Genomic DNA, 27,069 nt, shown 5'->3' with positions numbered 1-27,069 from the left:
AGAGGATTAATCAATATTTCCTGACTGATACACTGATGTTTGATCAGGTATTTCTGTGGAGAGAAAAAAAAACGTTACCATGGTGAACAGTGATCAATAATACCTGCATATGTGAATGCCTATCAATGTTTAGGAGACGTCTGCCCTCTTGTGACTTAGAGACTTTACTCTTCAGATAAATCAAAAACAAATAAACTTACGGCAAACGATGAGTTTATGCATATTAATGACGTTATGTGACATTTCCAACTATGCCTATCTGGTTGGCTGAAAGGCAGATAAATATTAAAATAAGGGCGCTGGCGATCTCAACAGATGTTTTTCACAGACTGTGATGATGCGTTTTTAAATAGGCTATTATTATTTATATACAAGTTGTTATTATTATTATTTTAAATGCGTACATTCATAACACACTTGGTGTTTCTTCTCTCTTCTGACTGTCGCTATCAATCTCTCTCTCTATTTTTGTCCTCTTTTTTTAAAGTTGTGAAAACACTGTTGTGGATTTTTTCTTCTCCTGTTTAAGCAAATGGGAACACACACACACACACACACAAAAATATTTAGGTAAGTAGTCTCTCATTTACCACTAACTTTACCAACTATGACGAATTCCGCTTCTGAGAAACATGGAAATGTGAAAATGGCGGCTGAAGCTTATGAATATGCACATTTGTTGGAATATTAAGAGACCTCAGTTTATTAAAGAAGAATGAAAAGACCCGTCCTTAATTGTCTTTTATGATTATTAGTTACTTAACTGATACGTGCCTTGCTTAATACTTGTTTATTGTATTTATAAATCCAATTAGATGTAGGCTACATTTTGATATTTTGCTCTTGGGTGTTCAACGTTTTATTTTTATTTTTTAAGCTTATGAATATGCATGACGTCACGGGACTGGGCGCTCCCGGAAGCAACATCGCGAAGGGCTGCAGCAAGATGGACTGACGTCACAGCTGGAGGAGAGCCGAAGTGAGTTGAGCCACTTTTCTCTCCATCCTAGTGATGATGGCGTCCCAACACCCATGATCAAGCAGAAAAAGAGGAGGAAGAAAGAAAGGAAGAAAGAAAGCCCCCTTTTTTGTGATCGCGATGTTTGATTTTCACTCGAAATGATTTAGGGTTACATTCATTCTTTTGTTGATAATATGTCCGTATCATTGACTTTGTATTGGAGGTTCGGGTAAGGCGCATCCATCCATCCGTTTATCCATCCATCCACCCAGCGCAGTGGAGGGCACGGGCCGTGCCGATGGCTGCCGGGGGAGGCGGAGGGGGGTGCGGGGAGTCGGTGGATCATTACCGGGCGGAGGTGGAGCGTCTGACGCGCGAGCTTGCGGAGGCGAACCGGGAGAAGGTCCGGGCGGCGGAGTGCGGGCTCGCGGTGCTGGAGGAGAACCAGACCCTCAAACAACAGTATGCGGATCTGGAGACCGAGCAGGAGTCCCTCAGACTGGAGCTGGAGCATCTGCAGGAGGTAGCCTATACACACGCCGCTTTCTCATCTTATTCTGCTGCACTCATTCACGGTACAGGCGCCTCTTTAAACAACAGGCCGGGAGTGTGTGATGTGTTTTACACCAGAACGGAACAGAATATAACTATTCCAAGTAGAATAGAATATTGCCAAAACTCACTAAGGTGATACATTGCCAAATGTTGTCATGCTAGACTATAATAGAATATTTCTAAAATTTAGTAAGAACAGGGATAATATAAATGTGTTATAGACCAGAACAGAATTTAATAGAATAATACAACTGAGAACAATAAAGTAGAATAGAATATTGCCAAGAAATGTCATAGAATATTATATTATATTTCTACAGAACAGGGATAGCATAAATGTGTTATAGAACCGAACAGAATTTTAAATGATAATACAACTGAGAGCAACAAAGTAGAATAGAATATTGCTAAAACTCATGTCATGAAATGGAATAGAAGATTGCCAAGAAATGTTATGTTATAGAATAAAATAGAATATTTCCAAAAATCAATAAGACATACAAATACTAGTATCACATACAAACTTTTATGTTAGATTGATCGCGATTAATAAATAGTTCAGGACTATTTTTTTGCAACGTTTAGTTGCAATGATCTACTTTTTCCCGTTTGAATTCTCATCAGCGATCGTAAAAGATTTGAGTAAGCAAGAGATTTAGTTGTACAGCAGATGTAAACATGAGTGTTTCAGATTCGCTGATGAGTCGCACACTAAATCACGTTCTCGACTGGTGCATAAGGACATTCATTTTCATCCCATATCGCTTCCTCGTCTATGTTCCCCCAGCCAGTTTATTAGTAGATGTATAGCGTATACTCTTGCTGACTGCAGTGGACTGCGCTGAAGGTTAGCACAGGGTGACGACTGCCAGCAAACACACACTCACGGATAATAAGATTGACAGAGACGGTCTGCTTCAGGAGTCCTCCATATGCACTTGAATACAAACACTGTCATTGAGATCCCCAGAAAACTTGAAAATGTGTTTTTTGTGTGTGTTGGAGGTGATATAGATGGCTTTACTTTTGAATTGGCCGTTTCAGTTCTCCATTAAACCTCAATGAACTGTATTGATTGTTGTTTAACAGATCAGAGGTCTACGCTGGAATAATTGGTCACACACATTTGGCATTTAGTGGTGTTCTTCCGTGTCATCTATATGATAATGTGCCAGAGTTGTGAGCACTGGGAGAAAGGCCTTTGATAAACCTTCTCCTGTGGCCTCATGGGATAGTAACGTGTCCATCAAATGCACGCTCAGAATCTCACCGGAAGAAGCCTAGTATTTCATCCGGGTACTGTTTACCCACTGTTTTTCAAATACGAGGTATTCAGACATATTACTCAGTTTTCCGCATACATAGTAGGGAAGCGTCACATTTTTAGACACAGCATATATTTTTAAAATTCTTTTCAGTATTGTAAGTAGAAGTAAATTGTAAGTACGCATTTAAATTAGGGCTGTGCAAAGATTAATTGCGATTAATCGCATCCAAAATAAAACTTTGTGTTTACATAATATATGTGTGTGTGCTGTGTATAATTATTATATATGCATATGCATGCATGTATATACATGCATGCATGCATATGTATTTATATGTACAAAATAATAAATAAATATATAAATAAATATTTTATATATGAATAACACATTTTTTATTATATATTTAATAAAATGTGTTATTCATATATAAAATTTGTATATTTATATATAATATTGATTATGTATTTGTATAAATTATGTTCGTGCAAATAATTCTTAAATATATACATTATTCATATATAAATTATATATATACATATATATATAGATTATGTATTTGTAAAGATTATGTACATGCAAATAATTCTTAAATATACATACATGCATGCATATGTATTATATATACAAAATAATAAATAAATACATATTTTATATATGAATTAAACATTTTATATAAAAATTTATTTTTTATAATTCATATAGAAAATATTTATATTTATATATAATATTGATTATGTATTTGCATAGATTATGTACGTGCAAATAATTCTTAAATATGCATGCATATGTATTTATAAATACAAAATAATTATACACAGCACATGCACATGTATTATGTAAACACAAACTTTTATTTTGGATGTGATAAATCACAATTAATCTTTGCACAGCCCTTATTTAAACGAATTATCAACATTTCTCTCCCTTTATCCACCATCTTGAATGGATTGCAAGTACACACACACACACACACACACACACACACACACATACATAAGTCTGCTTGTGGTGCCTTAAAATACCGCCTCAAAAATAGCAGCTCATGTTTAGATTTTTTATTGTCATTATTCCAGATATAATTTCTTGTAATATGCATTTTATTGGTAATTATCTGTCTTTCCCGGTGTATGAAATAGTAATGGTAATCGGAGGCATACGTATGAAGATGGCATCTGCTGATATATTATTCATAAATGTCTATTTCTGACATTCAAGACTCCCCATCGCCCTGATTGGCTGCCACTGTAACATGAAACTGGGGAATAGCAAAAATATAACTATAAACAAAATTATTTTGTGATATAAGAGGAGATATATAACAGCAATCACATAAAAAAAGTTAGTTAACACTTTATTTTCAGGTGATGCAGTTACGTTACTACGTTTACTATAATTATAACAGTAAATTAAGCATAATTACAAGTAACCCTAAAACCTAACTCTATGTTGTTAATTCTCAGTACTTATTTGAGTAAGTAATGCAATTACGTCACCTTAAAATAAAGTGTAACCAATACAGTTTGGCTTTTTGTTTTTGCAAAAACTTGTTTCCCAAAGTCTTGTTTTTTGTTTCCTTGGCAAACTCACACACGCGTGATCTGAGAAGCGTCCGGGAGCCAAACGAGACCGTCCCAAGAATTCCCATTACAATCCGCCATTCATTACAATCACCGCTATTACACTGCACAAGTATTTCAAACGCTGTTTTATAGTTGTTTACTTGAATTTCCCTGCCTTTATCAATCACTCAGAGCGAATCTCCTGCAGTCTTTCTTAATAAACAAACTAAATTGACCGTTTTTTGGCCGATTCCCGTAACCTGCATGTGCAAAATTGGCAGAATGTATCAGTTTCTGTTGTGGCTTGTAATCTGCCAATTAAAGCACAACAGTTGTTCCTTAAATATCACAAATACAAGCAAACCCGACTAGTCTGGTGTCGTCTCCATCTCAGATATAAAGCAGAGTGTTTTTCACCCCGACTGAGAGTGTAAGTCTTGTGAAGGCTTTGAGGGTTGAGTCTGCTTAGGGATATTTGAGGCTGCGTTCAGCTGTGATTGCATTTTATTTATTAATATTAGAACGAGTTTTAATATTAGAAGTGTGATTGCTGTAATGGCTTATATTATCAAGGTAACGGTACAATGTTTTCTCATTTGCTGTCGATGAGATGCTTGGGCTCATAGACCTGCATTTGCCAAGTGCTGATTGGTGGTAATATGCTTTAAAGGATTAGTTCACCTCAAAATGAATGAAAATTTCCTGATAATTTACTCACACCAATGCCAATCAAGATGTTCATGACTTTTTTTCTTCAGTGGAAAAGAAATTACGTTTTTTGAGGAAAACAGTTCAGGATTTTTCTCCACACAAAGGACTTCAACTGTAACCAACATGTTGAAGTCTGAATCAATGCAGTTTCAAAGGTTTTGAGGAGCTTCACACAGATGCCAGAATACGAACCCAAAACTAGGGGTTAAGTGTCTTTCTCAGGGACACATTGGTGTCTCACAGTGGATTCGAACCCGGGTCTCTCACACCAAAGGCATGTGCCATCACCACCTCTTTATAACAAAGACTTCTGCTTTATCTTTTGAAATAATCTCTTTGGAGTTCATGCCGAGTTCCTGAAGTGCCCGGGCCGGAGCTTGGAGACATGTCTGCTCCGAGTTATGAATTATGGATCGGACGGACTCAGGCACTTAGAGGGAAAACACGTGAACGTCAAGCCGGATAATATGCTGAGAGAAACATCCGCTGCATAATTCACATGATAACACTTCCCGGTTGAGTATGACATGCCCATATTTAACCTCAGAATCATTAAGAATTTTTGTTTTTAATAACTTGCTTAAAGAAAATGAAGCCTATTTTAGGAATTGTGACTATTTTCATGACGATTATACTCTCCAAATGCATCCAGGCATTTTACATTTAAGCTTTTATTGTTGTTGTAAATTCTCTTCATTCTCAAAAGGTGTCAATACTGTAATGTTTATGTTAATATATATTTTTTTAATATTTGTTAAATATGCTTACACTGCAGTATACAGTATAGTATAGTATAGAGTATACAGCATTATATTTCATCAAAATCTAATTAATTTAGTTTATTTTTTTAATATTTTTTTTTCAGGATAAATTATATTGTAACTAACAAACATGGTTTTATTAGCCATAACTACTTATTTTATTGGCTCTATATGATTCATATGTGATTTGTTGACTAATGGTAAACCCCAGAATGTTGATGCTAGATTATAAAAGAGATGGGCCGTGTATGATAATATATTTCAAATATAAATATATATACCAGTGCTGATCATATAATTACACACACACACACTGTGCAACATACACACATATCTCACAATGTCCCTGTTTCAGAAGTGATCTGATTCAGACTTTGAGGTGTTTTTGAGCTCTGCTGCAGAGCGGGTCACATATAAAGGTTCACTGCGGCCCGCGGGCCTTTACATCGATCCGTGTGTCTGTGTGGACCTCTTTCCAGAACATTATAAGGCTCAGCTTACCGTCTCTCACATGAGCTGCTGTAAAACTGACTGTTGGATACTGTAGATAGATAGATAGATAGATAGATAGATAGATAGATAGATAGATAGACAGACAGACAGACAGACAGACAGACAGACAGACAGACAGACAGACAGACAGACAGACAGACAGACAGACAGACAGATAGATAGATAGATAGATAGATAGATAGATAGAGCGCTGTGGTAGTGAGATCTGTGTGAGGGGTGTGTCTGTCTGAACAGAAGGAGAGAGAGAAAGAGAGAGAGAGAGACAAAGAGGGAGGGCTGGTGTGAAAGCTAGCTTTGTCTTTGTGTGAAAGAGAATCTCCTGGGTGATTTTCACAGTCCATGTGTGTATTTTCTATGTGTGTGTGTGTGTGTAGGAGTGCATCTCTGTGCGCGTTTGCAGTAAGACGTTTAGTGATTTCCACAGTCCATGTGTATTTCGTGTTTGTGTCTGAGTGTGTTTGTGTGTGTGTAGTAGTGAGTCTCTGTTGCGCGTGAGTGTATTTGTGTGTGTGCATCTGTCTGTATCTGTGTGTTTGAGGTACTTACGGGGGGGGGGGGGTGGATAATGACATCATGCTTGTAAAAACAAATTCAAATTATATTTAAATATAAGTAATATATCGGTATATCGGTTGCGAATATGCGACAAATACGATAGGCTACTAATAATATTATTATTTATAAATGTATAAATAAACTAGTTTAAATGTACAGTTTGGTGTTGTTTTGTTTTTAAAAGATATCCTAATACAATAAATGCATTAATCTCTCAATTTGTATTTATGATTAAAGATATATAGTTTGGAATCTAGCAGTCAAAATGACTAAATTCACAAAAGATTTACATGTTTTTAATGATTGTTTTCATTCGTTTGGGAAAATCTGGTTCTAAAAGAATTATAACTAGAATCAGAGGTTTGTTCAAACCGTTTGAGCATTAGTAATAGTGATGCTTGACTACTTCAAGAGTTCAAGCGCAATAATTCTGATCTCACACTAGTGTAAAAACAGAGAGTTTTCCCAGCACAGCAGGACTCACTGACCATGAGAGAGAGTTTGATTGAATTTCCAGCTTAATGGAAAAGCCCAGCGGCGTCTGTTTTTCAGGGGTCCATCCGTGCAGGAAGAACACACTTCCCTCCGAACACACAAGACTCATTCGGCTCTCTCCATTATAGTGAGCGACTTAAAGGAGTAGTTTACTTTTCAAAAAACCTTTGCTGATAATTTCCTCACCCCCATGTCATCCAAGATGTCCATGTCTTTCTTTCTTCAGTGGAAAAGAAATTAAGGTTTTTGATGAAAACATTCCAGGATTTTCTCCATATAATGGACTTCAATGGGAACCAAACGGTTCAAGGTCCAAATGAGAGTTTCAGTGCAAACTATGCCTCCTATCACACATGCAATTAACCGTTTGTTATTGAGGCTGTCCCATAATGCACTGCTCCATAAGTCTGTTATTTCTTCTCTCATCCCTCATACCTGGAGCGTTGAGCTCCTATAGACCTCCCAATTGATTTTTCACACTTGAGTTTCTGCTTCTCTTGGCTGAGCACTGCATTGATTTTCTGGGTGTCTTATGCGAGATCACCATTGTCATCTATTCCACTCACGCCTTCCAGATTACAGCCAATATTGCCTGAACTTCACCTCACATTACGAGGTCACAGATTACATTAAACCCTGGGTTGTTAACTAATACTCTTCAAATGTTGAATGGAAGTGTTAAATGAAAAAAAAACTTAGTCTAAATGAAAATTAGAATAAGTTTAATAAAAATACTAATTGGAAATAAATTATAACTTTGACTGAAATCAAATTAATTAAACCTAAATACTAATATTTTAAAAAATAAGAATAAAATTACAAAATTTGAATGACTTAATTTGAAATTATGTTAACTAATTAAAAAATGATTATAATAGTAATAGTTAAATAGCATTGATTAAACCCTGACATATTCATTTGCCTGTGTTGTAACTGCTGTATTTTTGCTTTCAGATCTACTGAAAGTAAGATCTACTTTCTAAGTAAGGAAACTTTGAATTTGGACCTTGTCTATCTAAAGTATATGCTATAAGTAGAAGAGGTTTCCAACACACGTAGAGTAGACCAATCATAACAGACTGGGTCATCTGACCAATCAGAGCAGAGTAGACCAATCTCAACAGACTGGGTCATCTGACCAATCACAACAGACTGGGTCATCTGACCAATCAGAGCAGAGTAGACCAATCACGACAGTCTGAGCCTTATGACCAATCAGAGCAGAGTAGACCAATCATAACAGACTGGGTCATCTGACCAATCAGAGCAGAGTAGAGCAATCATAACAGACTGGGTCATCTGACCAATCACAACAGACTGGGTCATCTGACCAATCAGAGCAGAGTAGACCAATCATAACAGACTGGGTCATCTGACCAATCAGAGCAGAGTAGACCAATCACAAAAGACTGGGTCATCTGACCAATCAGAGCAGAGTAGACCAATCATAACAGACTGGGTCATCTGACCAATCAGAGCAGAGTAGAGCAATCATAACAGACTGGGTCATCTGACCAATCACAACAGACTGGGTCATCTGACCAATCAGAGCAGAGTAGACCAATCATAACAGACTGGGTCATCTGACCAATCAGAGCAGAGTAGACCAATCACAAAAGACTGGGTCATCTGACCAATCAGAGCAGAGTAGACCAATCATAACAGACTGGGTCATCTGACCAATCAGAGCAGAGTAGACCAATCACAAAAGACTGGGTCATCTGACCAATCAGAGCAGAGTAGACCAATCACAACAGACTGGGTCATCTGACCAATCAGAGCAGAGTAGACCAATCACAAAAGACTGGGTCATCTGACCAATCAGAGCAGAGTAGACCAATCACAACAGACTGGGTCATCTGGCCAATCAGAGCAGAGAAGGCTCTCGGAAAGGCGGGGTTTAGAGACAACGAATCCTTTATCAAGCCATTTCAGAAACTGTGAGAAAAGAGGTGATGCTGCAATGTATATTATGAGAAATTAAAAATATATATATATATTGCACAGTAAAACCTATTGTTGGAGACTCCAAAACAAAATGAGGAACCTTTAAAATATCATAATAGCTTGTCTTCTCTGTCGTCCTCAGGCCTTCAGCCAGGCGTACACCACTCAAAGGAAGGTGGCTGAAGATGGGGAGACCAACGAGGAGACGTTGCTGCAGGAGTCGGCCACTAAGGAGGCGTATTACATGGGCCGCCTGCTGGAGCAACAAGCCGAGCTGAAGAGCAGCAGATCACAGGCGTCCTGCACACAGGCCGAGAACGACAGACTCGGATCCATCCTACAGGACCTCAGAGAGGTCAGAAACCTGTGAAGGGGTTTGGGTTTGACATTGCAGTGTTTCCCTGTGAATGTGTGCTCACGGTTTTGACGGGTGTGCCTTTTTTAAAGAGACAGTACACCCAAAAATGAAAATTAGCCCATGATTTACTCGCTTAGGTGTATATGACATTCTTCTTTCAGACAAATACAATGGGAGTTATATTAATAAATGTCCTGGCTCTTGTATCGGCTGTAGTCCATAAAAGAGCATCCATCCATGATAAAAGTGCTCCACACGGCTCTGGCGGGTTAATAAAGGCCATTCTGAAGCGAAAAATATGAAAAATATCCATATTTAAAACTTTATCAACTAAAATAACTAGCTTCAGGGCAGGCAGACGGCCATACGCATCAATTTACGGCCAAAGAGTAGCACTTTTTTACTCTTTTGGCGTAATTTGACTTGCGTAGCCCGTCACCTAGTTATTTTAGTTGATAAAGTTTTAAATATGGATATTTTTCATACACGAATGCATCGCTTCGCTTCAGAATTGCCTTTATTAACACACCAGAGCCGCGTGGAGCACTTTTATCATGGATGGATGCTCTTTTATGCACTGCAGTCGATCACTGCCATTATAAAGCTTGGAAGAGCCAGGACATTTTTTAATATAACTCCGATTGTATTCGTCTGAAAGAAGAAAGTCAAACACACCTAGGATGGCTTGAGGGTGAGTAAATCATGGGCTACTTTTAATTTTTGGGTGAACTGTCCCTTTAAATGGTCTCTCTTTCCCTGTTTCCGTGTCTTTGTCTCTCAGAGTTATGAGATGTTAGATCTGCAGAGAAGCCGGATGAGAGAGGAGATCAGAGAGTATAAATTCAGAGAGGCCCGATTACTGCAAGACTACACCGAACTAGAGGAAGAGAACATCTCGCTGCAGAAACTGGTATCCACGCTGAAGCAGAACCAGGTAAACACACACACAATCCCTCCCTTCACACTGACACGGTTCTAATACCCAATCTAGAACCATTGGGCGCATTTCAACAGTGGGTTCAAGGGGCAGAATTTGTTTTCTTATGTTCTCAGAATGAAAACGCAATAATGCAAGACGATAATGTCATCACCAAACACTAAAAACAAAACTAATTGATTCAAAACTAGATGCTTTCATTATATGCATTCAGTCGACAGACTCAATGTTAGTATTTTTGTTGTTGCACAGCTACTTAATTTTCCACATCCATCTGAAATACATTAACACACACAGTCAAACCAAAATGTATTCAGACACTCGCTATCCTAAAATAAATTAACTATAGTGTCTTGCATCCACTTGTAAAAATGATATATGGTGTCTGAATAATTTTTGGCTTGACTATATTAATATATTAAAACCAGATTATGTAGGAGGAACAGTCTCAGTCCATTTCCAGAATCAATGCAAATGGTTATTCTTCATTCTTTCAGGTGGAGTATGAAGGCCTGAAGCATGAAATCAAAGTTCTGGAGGAGGAGACAGCCCTGCTTAACAGCCAATTAGAAGATGCCCTGCGCCTGAAGGACATCTCTGACAGCCAATTGGAGGAGGCTTTGGATGCTCTGAAAAGTGAGCGAGAACAGAAGAACATTTTGCGCAAGGAATTAGCACAACATCTAACCGTGTGCGACGGGGCTTTCAGCTCAGGCTGCGCTCATCTGATCGCCTTCAGCTCGGCGCCACCTAGTGGCAGTGCTACCCCGACAGCCGCCACATCGCCCAGCAGTGAAGACGGGGGAAAGTGCAACGGGCTTCTGGTCCAGGGCGCTGCGGGTTCGGCGCTGAACCGACTGAACGGAGATTTCAGGCCTTCGGGTTTGAGGAAGAGTGAAATTTTGACCCCTGACCTCTTCAGTGAGCTCAATGGCCCTGAGATCCTGAAACTCAGACAGCAGGTTCAGCAGGTCAGTGTGAAGGGGCGGGGCATGTGCACATAACATAACAGTAGAAATATTTCTATTAGCATACATTTATAAAGCTTTATGTTGCCGATTTACCTCTTTAATAATTCTTTTATATACACTACCTGTCAAAAAAGATTGTTAAAGAGGTCTCTTCACCAAGTCTGCATTTATTTGATCAAAAATACAGTAAAAACAGTGAAATATTATAACAATTTAAAGCAACGGTTTTTTTTTTTATTGTAACATATTTTAAAATGTAATTTATTCCTGTGATCAAAGCTGAATTTTCAGCATCATTACTCAAGTCTTCGGAGTCACATGATCCTTCAGAAATCACTCTAATATGATGATTTGATAAAAAGAAAAAAACGTTTATTATTATTATCAATGTTGAAACAGTTTCTTTTAGAAAGTTCTAAAGAACAGCATTTATTTGAAATAGAATCTCTTGTAACTTTATAAATGTCTTTACTGTAACTTTTAAATCAATTTAATTCATCCTTAAAGAATAAAAGTATTGATTTATTTTATTCCCCCCCCCCCCCAAAAAAAAAAAAAACGGTGAACGGTGGTGTTTAATGTTACAAAATCTTTCTGTTTCTGATAAATGCTGTTCTTTTGAACTTTTTATTCATTAAAGAATCATGCAATAAAAATGTAAATAACTGTTTTCAACATTGATAATAATGAGAAATATTTCTTGGGCATCAAATCTGCATATTAGAGTGATTTCTGAAGGATCATGTGACACTGAAGACTGCTGTAAAGTAACAGCTTTGATCACAGGAATGAATTACACTTTGCTATATATTTACATAGAAAAAAAGCTGTTTTAAATTGTAATAATATTTCACAATATTACTTTTTTTATCAAACAAGAGACTTCTTTTAAAAACATTAAAACCAATCCAAAACCTTTGACTGGTAGTTTATGTCTGATTATATGTTAAAATCATGTTCCTAAATAGTGGGACACGACTGCTGCATTGGTTTAGGCGTTGTTCTGTTTACAAAGGGATGCTGCAGTGTCGTGGGATGAAATATGAGACCACCATATGCACTAATGGGCCATGCTACTGGCTTATTTATATCCTTCCCATCACAAGAGTCACTGTTCTCATAGTGCAAGTTCATTTGAGTCATATACATACTGTATGAACTTTGCATCCATGTTAAACATTGACTATGTATTAACCGTGGATGTGACAAATGGCCATAGGGAAAACTTTCTAGTGTAAATATCATTATTCCAGTAGATAATAAACAGAAAAGGCTTTCCTGAGACATAGACACCAGTAAACTTGTTTCAGAAGAGCTCTCAATATGTGCTCAGATATGTCCTGGTAATTCTCAATCAAAGCATTTTTTTTCCAAGATCAAACTATTCAAGCCCTGCTGGGAAGTTTGTATTTACGACATCAGGTGTGTTAAAATCACTTAAGTAAGAGCAAGATGCCGACGTACCCTATCTGCAATAAATACAGAGTTATTAATATAATTAATATATATATATAGCCATTAAAATATATTGACATCCCATACATGAGATAAGATAAGGGCTTAAGTAGATGTTGAAATCACAAATGAGTCTAGTTATGAGTCTATTAATCTCATTATTAAATAAGTCTAGACACATTTAACAATATAAGAACACAAAAGTGTGCATATATCTGTGAGTGCTAACATAATGCAACATAATGTGTTGTATCCTGTAGAGTTCACTCTTAGAAGAAAAGGTTCTATCAGCGCTACGTATTTGGAACCCCTAAAAGGTTCTATACACTCTTAAAAAAGGGTTCCTCTGGGTTCTATATAGAACCCTGGGGTTCCATACTTGGCCAATAGAACCTTTTACCAAAAAAATGGTTCTATATAGAACCATTTTGGAGTTCCATATATGAAGCGGGGGATGGAACCATTTCTGGTTCTAAATAGAACCATTTCTTCTAAGAGTGTTGAATCAGGTGTGTTAGATTAGCGAGGCATCCAAAATGTACAGTGGTTCCCAGGACAGGTTTGAGAAGCTCTGATTTAGACCAGGACTAACCAGTGTAAACCAGTCTGACCAGTAGGTACATTTATGTTCCGCAGGTGGAACGGGAAAAAGCATCTTTGCTCACCAACTTGCAAGAATCACAGGCTTTGCTCCGCCACACGCAGGGGGCGCTAACAGAGCAGCACGAGAGGGCCAGCCGCTTGGCCGAGCGCTTTCGGAAACTTCGCCGCCGCAAGGAAAACAAGGAGGAAAGGGAGGACGAAGAAGAAGGGACACCGTGCGTCTCTGACGGCCAGGAGGGCCCGAGTCTCGAGCTGCTGCAGTGTAAGTACAGGGTGGCCGTGACGGAGGTGGTCGGACTGAAGGCGGAGCTTAAAGAGGTGAAGGATAGATATAACGAGTGTGTGGAGGCGGGGGCGCGAGCCAAGGAACAGGGGAAGGCGCAGCTTCAGGCGCTCGAGATGCAAGTGGTGAAGCTTGAGCGCAGTTGCAGGGAAGGCCGGGAGAAGTTGGTGAATCTTGAACGCGAGCTGCAGGCAGCCAATAACACGGCGTTAGAGACGCATGGGATTCTGGGAACCGCCCAAGATGAGCTGGCGACATTCAGCGAGGAGTTAGCGCAACTTTACTACCACGTCTGCCTGTGCAACAACGAGACACCCAACCGCGTTACGCTGGACTACTACCGGCAGGGCAGGACCCCGACGCGCATTTCCACCGCTGGCCTCAAGGGGCAGGACGACCACCGGGTGCTTTTGACCCCGCGACTCGCACGCCGCTTAGCGGCGATTAATGCTGCAACGTCCGCAGAGTCGCGTAGCCCGTCTGACTCGCCATCCAAAGAACCTCTCACTGCTGAGCAGAGCCCGGTCCGCACGCCATTGGGTTCGCCCGTCGTTAGTGCCTCTTCCTCGTCATCATCCTCATCCCCGGCGCCCGAGTCGTCCACGGGATCCGATCTCCGCCGCGAACCCACCAACATCCACCATCTTAACGCCATCATCCGCGATCAGATCAAGCACTTGCAGAAGGCGGTGGATCGCTCGCTCATGCTGTCCCGCCAGAGAGCGGCCGCTAGTGAACTCGCCCCGCTAATGGATAAGGACAAAGAGGCTTGCATGGAGGAGATTCTCAAACTCAAGTCGCTCCTGAGCACAAAGAGGGAGCAGATCGCAACCTTGCGTCTTGTGCTGAAAGCCAACAAACAGGTAGGCTAATGAGCTCTGTTTATTACCCTGCATCCTATTGATTGCCATGAGGCCTGAGAGTATTGAACCATGGGAGTCCTTACATTGACTGAGATTTGCTTTGTTTCTTATTAAAACTGCTACATTTCTTGCTTGGGTCTCTGTCTTTCAGCTGCAGTAGTCTTGCTTATCAAGATTTGTAGCTATTGGCGTAAAATCTGGTCCACTTTGCAGCTTATTCTAGCCATTAATGTTGCTGTGTGGCTTCTTTTTAAAACCGTTGTGTTCCCACATGGGTCGCTATCTTCCCACTTTGCAACTTACCCCAGCCAAATATTCACTTAGGCCCTATTCGGATGGGATTTAATATTAATATTAATGGCCAATATTAATGAATATTAATGGAAAATATAAATTAATTTGCACGAGATAAGAGATCTTAGTAAAACTAGCAGATGTGGGATGGGTAGCTCGATTTGCGAGCTGCCGTCACCCTCCTGTCGTCATGTGTGTATTACATTGCTGATATCATGTGCGCAAACACATATAGCCTGTATATATATATATATATATATTTATATTTATATTCGAGTCTTTTCATTCATTTCGTTTGTTGAATCAACCAAATGACATGAAAAAAGATTCGTTAATTTTGATGAACAGGAGAGTCACGAACGCGCATCACAGAACAGACCAAGGCGACCATTTGAGCTTATAAAACTTAAACTTTGTTATTTTTTTTTTAAAATGAGCGATCGTTTCGCTTGATAAGACCCTTATACATCGTCTGGTGTCGTTTTAAGCCCTTTGAACAGTTTGCAGTTTGCACTGAAACGGTCTTTTGACCTTGAACCGTTTGGTTCCCATTAAAGTCCGTTATATGGAGAAAAATCCTGGAATGTTTACATCAAAAACCTTAATTTCTTTTTCGACTGAAGACATCTTTGATGACAAGTGGTTGAGTAAATTATCAGCAAAAGTTTTTTTTAAAGTGAACTACTCCTTTAAGGGCATTTTTTATACTGAAATAACACCCTAAATTCTCTAAACGGACCCACAAATGAACTGAACTCAACCACCTCACCTTTAGTGGTTTCAATGTATACAAGTGCCTCAAACCGAACCTTTCAAACATTGTACGTCGCTAATCTGGCTAATTAGTTCTTTCTCAAAAGCTCTGGTACGCTGTAAACATGACTTAGCCGCTTGATTAATGGCTAGTAAAATGAAACGCTGATGAAAAGGGACTGTTCTATCCGACACATCATTTCTTTGTGATATAAAGCATGTTGCATGACCCTTCCAGGCCAGAGATGATTAATGGACATTACGATTTATGGATCCCACACCAGAGAGAAAGTGCTGTGCTATATGGGCCAGCAAAGTAATTACATCCATTATTATGTGCAAAACAGGAGTTCTTAGTTACTCGTATGACACGCATTCACTTGAATGAACAGTTCATTTTAAATGATTATGAATTCAAGAAAATATTCTTAAATCAAAGCAATTACTTGGTAAATATATCCCATAAATCAAAATGAACATGATTTTATAAATGGGATTTTCGAGTGAAAAAAAATCTAACTGCATCCTTGGTATTGGTCATGATGAATCAGTGCTTTCCTATGTGGTCTATATTATATCAGTAGTGGTTTATTAAAGGGATACTCCACTTTTTTTTTGGAAATAGGCTCGTTTTACAACTCCCCCCAGAGTTAAACTGTTGAGTTTTCCCGTTTTTGAATCGATTCAGCCGATCTCCGGTTCTGGCGGTCCCACTTTTAGCATAGCTTAGCATACATCATTGAAGTGGACAAGACCATTAGCATTTCTCAAAAAAAAAAAAAAAAAATGAGGCAGCAGGCGTAATGACTACACAAACTTAGTCCCGGTCACGTTGGAAGCTGGGGACTATTTTCAGGCGCTGCGTCATATCATTACGCCTGCTGCACTCATGGTACGGCAGGAAAGTGTCTTGATTATTACGCAGGAATGAGAGTATAGTTCCTAGCCATTTCAGCCTAGAAAATCGCAACTTTACGTTTTCCGTCGGTCTTAGTGCACGCTGTTACTACAGAAGAGTCAAGTTTTTAAATAGTAAAAATATCGAAACACTTTGGTCATTTTTGCTAATGGTCTTGTCCACTTCAATGATGCTAAAAGCTATGCTAAAAGCTATGCTAAGCTATGCTAAAAGCTATGCTAAGCTATGCTAAAAGTGGGACTGCCAGAACCGGAAATCGGCTGAATGGATTCAAAAATGGAAAAACTATGGGGGGGTTGTAAAATGAGCCTATTTCCAAAAAAAGTGGAGTATCTCTTTAACTCAATATTTCAGATGTTAATGTTTAGGTGTGTTTGACAGACGGCGGAGGGGGCCCTGGCCAACCTGAAGAGTAAATACGAGAACGAGAAGACCATGGTGACGGAGACCATGATGAAGCTGAGGAACGAGCTGAAGGCGCTGAAAGAAGATGCAGCCACGTTCTCTTCCCTCAGAGCCATGTTCGCCACACGGTGAGAAAACACACCATAACACCATGACTACAGAGAAGCTATCTAAAGGATATAGAAATATGCTTTTTAAAGGGGACCTGTTATGCAAAATTCGCTTTTATAGATGGTATGCATGTGATGTCACCGTCGGATGGAGTGACTGCGGTTACACACACCGAGTGGCAAATACCCGCGAAAAAACACACAAAACACATCTAAAACGGGAAAGAGCTTTTAACTAGATTTTACAAGAAATCGGAGGTATATTTTTACAGACTGCTATAGAAAGAGGAGCAAATGGATCGCTGCAATTCATAGAAACAACTGGACTCCAGTCAGCGAAAGGTGGATTAGCAGTTATCATTTTATGTTAATATGCTGAATTTAGGGGTAAAATCATACCCTATATATTGTATTGACAACTCATTCATTAAATATTTACCGCTATATATATTCTGCATAGATGTTTTTAAAGGTGCATTGCGCATGTTTCATGTTTAAAATACCCGTTCTTCTAACCCATACATGCTTAAAGCAGCACTATGCAGGTTTTTTTTTACCTTAACAGTTATTGCAATGGTTATATGACTATTTTCGGGTTGAATGTTGGGATTTACAGCCTATAAAGATAGAAAACGCAGTGATAAACTAAATATTTCACTACAAAAAGGACATACGACTAAATCAGGAACTCATTTGTTCACAACCAGTTAATTTAAAGAGTAACTAAACACTTAACCAACTTTTTTTAGTTAATGATCCGTAAGAATGGATCTTTATTAATACCAGTCATTGATTCGAGTAACTTTTTTGACATTTGTTTATAAAGTGCCCTCTTCAGGTTGAACGGTGGCTACTGCAGTTGAATTTTCCTATTGGATGTTCCGCACTTCGTGACGTACGCAGGTTTCAGCTACGCCCTTGGCAATATAAAAACCATCTTGTGTCGTCAAAACCACTGTAGGGAGTCAGGAATTGGAATTGTGAGTATTGAAAACGATCAGGATAGAGTGTTTTCGCATCTATTTCGTCCCCTCTATCTCCGCTCTTTTTCAGCATTTTCAAATATCGCCAGTGGGTGGAGTCAGGCTCTGACCAGGGGTTTAGTTACCCTTTAAATGAACCATCTGAAGAACAAACCTTCACAATACTACCCAGCCCAAATCCGAATGTCTCCTTTCTCTCTGACCAGGTGTGACGAGTACGTGTCTCAGCTGGACGAGATGCAGAGACAACTCGCGGCGGCGGAGGACGAGAAAAAGACGTTGAACTCTCTCCTCCGCATGGCCATCCAGCAAAAACTGGCCCTCACGCAGAAACTGGAAGACCTGGAGTTCGACCAAGAGCAGACGCACCGGCCCCGCGTGGGAAAACCAACCCGGCTGAGGACCAGCACGCCTAAAGTAAGTGGAACGCCAGTCCCGCCCCTTCCCGACACCCCTTTGACAATTACCGAAGTCCTTACGGCAGCAGCCGCCATCACGTCGCCCACAACACCCAACTTTACACCCGCCCCGAACAGCCCGCCCTCGCTGGAGGCCCCGTCCTCACCCGCGTCGTCCTCGACCTCCTGGACGCCGTCAACCACGCCGTATCGCCACTGGACCACGGGCGTCCGGGCGTACGTCGTCGACCCGCACTCTTCCACACACCTCCCGACTCACAGCTCAATCCTGGCCCGCCGCTATGCAAGCGAATCGCACTATTCTCCAGGCTCCGCCCCTTCCTCGCCCTACCGATCCCCCCTTTTGGCAAGTCGCCGCTCCATGTGGAGCTCGTCCCAATCTCGCCCCCTTCCCAGCCACTTCCAGCGCTCCACGTCTCGCTACACGCCCCCCTCGTCCACCTACACCCCTTTGTATCCCAGAAACTACGGTTCCCAGCATCCCCGCTACTGACGGGTGCCGCAGAGAGGAGGACACACTGGTTTCTGTTCTGAATGTTTGGCTTTTTTTACTCAGGGATTTAAATGGAGCACAAGTGGCCCGGCCTTCTTCAAAAGAGACTGTTGATCAGTTCTCAGGACACGCGTGGACCGTTCGAGTACACGTCCGAGAGACAGATTCAACAGGACGTTACGTTGACAGAATCGGGGTTGTTAGGGTGAATGTGTGTAATTGTCACGGTTTTTGAACACTGAAACCTTCGCTGCGTGTCTGTCATTGATTTTTGTTCGTACAGAGAGTCAATTAAGCAACGGGATTTTATATGAAATGCCAGTTTAGGTCGTGTGTAATCTGAGAAAGATGGCTATGTTCGGAATAAAACGCTAATGTTCAATGCATACCGTTTTTATTATTTATTTTATTTTATTTATTTATTTTTTTGCAGGTACACACAGTTTTATTTATTTTTTATTTATTTATTTATTTATTTTTTTTAAATGCATACCGTTTTTATTATTTTTTTATTTTATTTTATTTTTTTTTTTTTTGCAGGTACACACAGTTTTATTTATTTTGTATTTTTATTTATTTATTTATTTATTTATTTATTTTTTAAATGCATACCGTTTTTAAAAAAATAGTATGCATGTGCATTTCAGTAAACCTGAAACTCTCACTAAGTTGATTTTATTTCAGCGCATGCCATTTTTTATCTTATTTCACGTCAAAGTCTTCTGGCTATGTGCTAAACGTAATACTAGCACACTGCCGTTCACTCTATACTACATACAACCATTTGAATTATTTCCTGTTGCAATATTTTTTATATGATCTCACATGATTTAATTTAGTTACGCCAAATCTTAATCTTAATCAGGTTTGTGTAGGAGCTCATCTGGGTTTTCTATGTTAGTTACACATGTGCACAGTATGCATACTGCAGCATGCTATTCCAAACATAGCCATACAGTAGCTTGTGTGGTCACAGTGCCATCCAGTGGATAAACAGTATAAAATTGGCCCAGCCCATGTAATGGTGAATGTGCAAAAATTGTTGAGTCACATTTATAACAATAAAAAGACACCATTTTAATTTACAGTAAGCCTGCTTCAGATAATGCGATAGTGACACTGCATTGAATGTATGTCAATGATGAAGTGATGCAAATGTCCAGATGACTAAATTCTCAGGGAATATCATTCATTGTCAGCTGTGTAAAGGTGGCATTAACAACATACCATTTATTTACAACACATATGATCTACAGCAGAATAGAGTGTTCTTGTCATTTTAAACATTTTTAAAACACTCCCCCTTTTGTTTTTCCCCTTACACATGAGAGCCAAATAACATGCTGCCAAATAGCGTGTCAAAAAGCACTTAGAGGGACAAGCATGGGCCCAAACATCTGTTAAACGTCTTTTCTGTCCAAATATTGCTGTATTATTTCTCCATTACACATCGTATGACGGGCCGCGCACTGGCTTTCTAGAGCCTTATCAGACCCAAACAAACCTACAAAACATCACACTACAGCGCTCAAAGCATTTGACAGGTATCAATCCCTCAACTCGACCCTGCCATGATTTCCCTGCATGCCTTTTTAACCGCTCGTTTCAGCTAAACACATTTTCTAATTTATTTTTAATAAGTGGGTCATTCTACAATTCTGCAATTATTCCTTTATAATGTTTAAAAATTAAAGTATAGTTCCTGATAAGTTAATATATATATATATTAGGGCTGGGCAACGATTAATCGCGATTAATCGCATCCAAAATAAAAGTTTGTGTTTACTTAATATATGTGTGCATAGTGTGTATAATTATTTTGTATATAAATACACACACATGCATGTATATATTTTTGAAAAATGTGTTCTTAATATATCAAATATTTATATTTTTATATAATATTAATTATATATAAATATATATAAAGTATATACATGCAAATATTTCTTAAATATATACATGCATGTGTGTGTATTTATATATACAAAATAATTATACACCACACACACACATATATTACGTTTCTGTTTACGTAAAACTTTTATTTTGGATGCGATTAATCGCGATTAATCGTTGCCCTGCCCTAATATATATATTTATATATATATACGTATATATAGCGCTGTCAAATCGATTAATCGCGATTAATTGCTTCTAACATAAAAGTTTGTAAATATATAATATAAATGTGTGTGTGTATATACTGTATATATATATATATATATATATATATATATATACAGACATGTTAGATACAGTGATTAATGAATATTAATCCATTTGACACTAATCAATTAATTAATCGGGCACTAATATATAGGGCTGGGCAACGATTAATCAAAGTTTGTGTTTTCATATTATATGTGTGCGTTGTGTGTATAATTATTTTGTATATATAAATACTCATACGTGCATGTATATATTTAAGAAAAATGTGTTATTAATATATCAAATATTTATTTATACACATAATATTAATTATGTATATACATGCAAATATTTCTTAAATATAAACATGCATGTGTGTGTATTTAAATATACAAAATAATTATACACACATATTATTTAAACACAAACTTTTATTTTGGATGCGATTAATCGTTTGACAGCCCAAATATATATATATATATATATATATATATATATATAAAAATGAAATAATTTTAATGGAAATGTCACTGTGTTTGTAGAATGACTCAATCCAGCGTTTAATTCATGAATGCTCACACAGGCCTCAGTATTGCATGAAATTGAGTGTAAATTTTAGTTTAGCTCTACTTGTGATTTGTCGATCGAACGGTGGAACTGTAAGTAGGGGGCGATCTTTCAAAAAGAGTATCTTTTCCTCTATCCTTGCTCATTTTAATGTGTGGATTTAAGCTGATTTTCCTGCATTTAAGAAGTCAAACGGGTGAAATTGATTGGCATTTGTTTGAGGGCTTTATGTAATTATCTGTGATCAGGTGAAGCAGTTTTAGGAGCGAGTCTTTCAAATCAGGACAGAAACCTTGTGAGACCTCCTCTCTGTTGCACCCGCGCACCTGAGGCCTGAAACACACACACACACACACACGTATGCACATGATCACATGATCATGACATCACCGCTGCACATCTCCAAACTCTTATTCTGACTGAAACCTGTCAAATGCTTCCCGCTTCCCGCATCTCATTCATGACGTCCATCTGCACTACTGGAGTCGTAGATGAGTGTGTTTTCTACTGTGTGTTACTGTAAACTAACAGCCACTTTGTGCAAACGCAACACTTTTTGAGGGCAGACTGTTATTCATGTCACTGAATGTCCCTGTCTGCTGTCATATGCATGTGTATACAAGAAAACACTTGTTAACTGGACTGTAATGTTGTATATTCTTCGTATATACTGTAAATAACAGGTATAAAATGCATCGATTTGAGTCTGCGTTCTCTTTACAGTTGGGACTGATTTTGTAATTTGACAAGCGACATTATATCTTGATACTGGAAAATTTAGCTATATATAACTAGCTTAAGGTTGGATTCTAGCTGGTTCATGCTGGTCCAAACTGGTTTAGGTGAATAAGTAAGTGGGCTTGGACCAGTCGTTTTAAAAAACATGTGTGACATTAATGGTGCTAAAGCTATTATGTTGCATAGAGAGGTAAGTAAAGGCTTGCATATTATTATTATTATTTTTGTCAAAATATATTACAATAATAATAACATAATAAAGCATGCATGTAACATTCTCAGGTGTGCAGACAGTAGGAGTTTGAATTTTAAATAATTGTAAAATGTAATTTATTCCTGTGATCAAAGCTGAATTTTCATAATAATGAGAAATTTCTGAAGGATCATGTGACACTGAAGACTGCAGTAATGATGCTGAAAATACAGCTTTGATCACATTACACTTATATTCACATAAACAGCTGTTTAAATTTGTTATAATATTTCAGTTTTTTTTAATCAAATAAATGGTGACTTTTTTTTTTTAATAACATACAAAACTTTTGAACAGCAGTGAATGTGCCAGTACTGCCATACTGTCCTTTTACATACATATTGAAAAGCATGCACACATTAGGTCAGTGCTCCTCTTGTCCCGCTGCTCCACACTGTCCTCCAGCTGTGGAAGGACTAATCTGTCAGTCTCTTGTAGATAGTCAGCAGTCTCCTCCTGCCTCAGTGCCACAGCTCCACAAACAACTAAACACACCGGAGACGCTTCGCCTACAGGTAACCGAGCCACTCGTCAAGTTCAGTGCGGTTCTGTGTACAACTCTAGGGATCCAGACTCACTTTTAAAGAACCTTTAAAGGGATAGTTCACTTAGAAATTAAATTTTGGTATGTTTTATCTTACCTCAAGGGCATCCAAGATGTAGGTGCCTTTGTTTCCGCAGTTGTTGCAATTTTGATATTTTGACTGTCAGTCATATAATGGAGGTCTATGGTCACCACCTCAAAGAGCATGCACAGACAAGTCCAAATTAAACATGATTTAATGACTCATAAATGTAAGTACACATTGATGGCCTAAGACACGAAACGAGCAGTTTTTATATCGTTTTTACGTTTTGTAACCACAGCCACGTCCAAGTGATCTGAGGGCGCTTTGTGGCTGTGGTTCCAAGAGGTAAAAACGATATAAATACTGTTCGTTTTCTTACACAAACCGCTCGTTCGGTGTCTTAGGCCATCAATGTGTACTTACATTTATGAGTCATTAAATCATGTTTAATTTGGACTTCTCTGTGCATGCTCTTTGAGGTGGTGACCATAGACCTCCATTATATGACTGACGGTTTGACCTAAAAATATCAAAATTGAAAATACTGTGGAAACAAAGACACCTACATCTTGGATGCCCTTGAGGTAAGATAAAACATACCAAAAATTAATTTCAAAGTGAACTATCCCTTTAAAGTTTTTAAATTGCATAACTTTTGCAGTTTTTCCTATTGATAAAGTAAGTTTATGAGCGGCTTAATCCATTACATTTAATTATAGAACTTTAAAGTTCTATATAGAATCTTCTTCTAAGAGCTGTTTTTTAAACACTACATTTATAAAGTTTGGGGTCAGTAAGATTTTTGTCAAATACATTAATAAGGGTGCATTAAATTGATGAAACGTGACATTTATAATGTTACAAAAGATTTATATTCCAAATAAATGCTGTTTTTTTTAACTTTCTATTCAGCTGAAAAAATATATCACGGTTTACACCAACGTTTTCTACATTGATACTGATAATAAATTCATCTTGAGCAGCAAATCATAATATCAGAATGATTTTTGAAGGATCGAGACTGGAGTAATGATGCTGAAAATACAGGAATAAATCACACTTTACTATATATTTACATTGAAAAGAGTTGCTTTAAATTTTTAATAATATTTCACTGTTTTTACTGTATTTCTGATGCAGTCTTGGTGAACATAGATTAGGCTTTAAAAATCTTACAGACCCAAAACTTGTGTATTTTCTGCTAATATGTCAATTTGACATTTTAAATCATGTATCTAAGTTTTAACCCATATATATTTAGTTTGCTTTTCATATGATCTTGTGATCTGTGTGTGTGGCAGCAGAAGGACTATAGTGGCGATTCTCCAGGATTCAACAAGAAGAAGTCCGATTACTTTTCCCTCTCGACTGCCCAGGTCTCTGAAGCGTTTTTCCCATGATTCCCGCCTCTCGTAGGTGCCGCTTGGAGCTGAAACACCGCAGGAGTGCCTCACGCCCGCGACCTTATCACACACCAACGCCAGTGATCCGTCGACGTAAAGCGGCGCTGAAATTACATCAAATTACACGAGAGCAGACTCCGCATGATTTCCAATTTAACAGCGCCGCTTTAAGTCGAACACACACTACACAAGCCACAGCGGCCCTGAATTGCCCACCTGATCACATGATGCTCTGACATCACCATTATGTCATGTGATGTACACTTGTATCCTCCTTACCCAGCAGCTTTTTGCCTATGACACTCATTTTTACACACTGAAGTGTTCATGTTTCACAGTTTTGTCGACTGGATGGATGTTGATGGGGTGTGACAGCGCACGGACTCTTGAATGGAAAGGGTTACGTCAAGGGAAAAGAGAGCGGAAAGGGTTTTTACGAATGTTAAACCTTACGAACACTGATACTAGCACTATTCAAGAGGAATAATCACTGAACATGTTCCCTAGTAGTTTGATGAAACCTTGACAGACCAAATATGAATGTTCAGGTTTTAAATCAAGTTAAGATTTATAGACAACATCATGCGGCCACTTAGTATAGAGAATAATTTCAACTATATACACACACACACACACACACACACACACACACACACACACACACACACACATATATATATATATATATACACACACACACACACATATATATATATATATATATATATACACACACACACGCACACACACACACATATATATATATATATATATATATAACTTTCAAATAAACACTATTCTATAAGAATTAATATAAAATATGATCTGACCTTTTAATTTAATATATATGTCTAGAATGTATTAATTTTAATTAACATATATTAATATCAAAATTAAAAATTAATAATGTTAATTAACAATACGTTAGCATTTTATTCGTTATATACTGTTGCATTATTTATTAATATTTTGATTTGGCCTTTATTTTGATTTTAGATTCAGTTTTAGTAAATTTATTTAATAAATTACTTAATTACTAAAATAAAGACTAAAATGAAAAAAAGTACATAAATAATAATAAAATAACACTTGCTAATTAATATTAATTAAAATTATTTGTTGATAATAGATGTTAATTTATTCATGTATATATTCAATTAAAAGGTCCTATCATATTACTTATTAATTCTTATATAATATTAATGTCGGATATGTAATGACTGTAAGCGCATTACTATAAATGCAGTTTTGTGCTTTTCAAACGGAGAGACGAGTTGAAATTAATTTCTGTGATAAATGATAATCAACAGCAGTTGTAATATATGTAATATATAATATATAGTGTATATATTATATTATTTATAAGTAATATATGTTGCTGATAGAGTTTGACTTGTATTGAAACTGGACATTCAGGCTAATTTGACCAAAGTCCCGTGAAACGGAGGGAACATGACTGAAGACTGGACTGGGAAGATGAAGTAAGCTTATGTATCCTGTATTAATAAGCCTTACTCTTCAAAGCATATTCATTTAATGCCATAAACTACCTCTCTGTACATTAACTTCAGATTAACTAGTTCATCTGATGATGTGAATGTTGCATGCGTGAGATATCGCCGTTTAATCAACTTTCTATTTGCACTGAGTATAATCTGTTCTTCTATAGTGTTCGGAAACACAGCGGCAAACTGAGCTGCAAGCACAAGCACACACACACACACACACAAACACACACACACACAACATTAGAGCATTCCAGCCTGTCAGTGTGACTGTTAACTAAGACTACTGCACAGATGGATCACTGAACTGCTGTTACACACACACACACACACACACACACACACTGGATCTTCTGCCGGGTTATCCAAAGATGAGGACAGACGAACTTCCCACTTGATCAATTATAAAACCATATGAAGTATTTTACCCTGGGGTGTGTTTTCACTTGAATTGAAATGCATTCTTAAACATTTGTTCATGACAAAGTATTCTCAATCTCATGTATTTGCCTAATAATACACAACAATAATAAATAAAAGACAATAATAATAAAAAAAAGATCCATATAATCAACCGAAGTAGCTGATTAGAGTCTTACTGGCGAACAGCAATACAGCTATATATCACTATGAGATACTACCCAGTGTAACATTTTCCTGTTAAATGAATATCCAAATAAATTTATTTAATAAAACCAAAAGTGTCTGAGAT

At 38.0% G+C, this 27,069-nt stretch overlaps 1 protein-coding gene across 4 annotated transcripts; it reads left to right on the top strand.

The window, feature by feature from the left end:
* Positions 1 to 951: 951 nt before the first annotated feature.
* LOC120470943 (protein bicaudal D homolog 1) lies at positions 952 to 26,878 on the top strand. 4 transcript variants are annotated; one of them, XM_039660682.2, is made up of 9 exons: positions 953 to 1,484; positions 9,468 to 9,680; positions 10,465 to 10,617; positions 11,118 to 11,591; positions 13,683 to 14,795; positions 17,143 to 17,294; positions 18,466 to 18,676; positions 23,319 to 23,395; positions 24,866 to 26,878. In XM_039660682.2, exons 1-8 carry the CDS (start codon positions 1,260 to 1,262, stop codon positions 23,367 to 23,369), a joined length of 2,592 nt encoding a protein of 863 aa, XP_039516616.2. In that variant the 5' UTR covers positions 953 to 1,259; the 3' UTR covers positions 23,370 to 23,395; positions 24,866 to 26,878. The 4 variants fall into 4 exon arrangements, with proteins under 4 accessions (XP_039516613.2, XP_039516616.2, XP_039516615.2 ...); XM_039660681.2 differs by having other exon boundaries at positions 24,754 to 26,878; XM_039660680.2 differs by having other exon boundaries at positions 24,751 to 26,878.
* The last annotated feature ends 191 nt before the right edge of the window (positions 26,879 to 27,069 follow it).

Source organism: Pimephales promelas, chromosome 24 (genome assembly GCF_988280905.1).
Source record: "Pimephales promelas chromosome 24, fPimPro1.hap1.1, whole genome shotgun sequence".
Taxonomy (NCBI): domain Eukaryota; kingdom Metazoa; phylum Chordata; class Actinopteri; order Cypriniformes; family Leuciscidae; genus Pimephales; species Pimephales promelas.
The sequence above is the reverse complement of the archived record's forward strand: the minus strand, read 5'-3'. Positions and strand labels throughout refer to the sequence as shown.

What these genes read in the sequence shown, in the direction of transcription:
- LOC120470943 (XM_039660679.2), top strand. Translation starts at nt 1,260, where the DNA reads ATGGCTGCCGGGGGAGGCGGAGGGGGGTGCGGGGAGTCGGTGGATCAT. An exon ending in TGCTGAAAGCCAACAAACAG is followed by an intron (nt 14,796 to 17,142) that starts GTAGGCTAATGA and finishes TGTGTTTGACAG; the next exon opens with ACGGCGGAGGGGGCCCTGGC. An exon ending in AGAGCCATGTTCGCCACACG is followed by an intron (nt 17,295 to 18,465) that starts GTGAGAAAACAC and finishes CTCTCTGACCAG; the next exon opens with GTGTGACGAGTACGTGTCTC.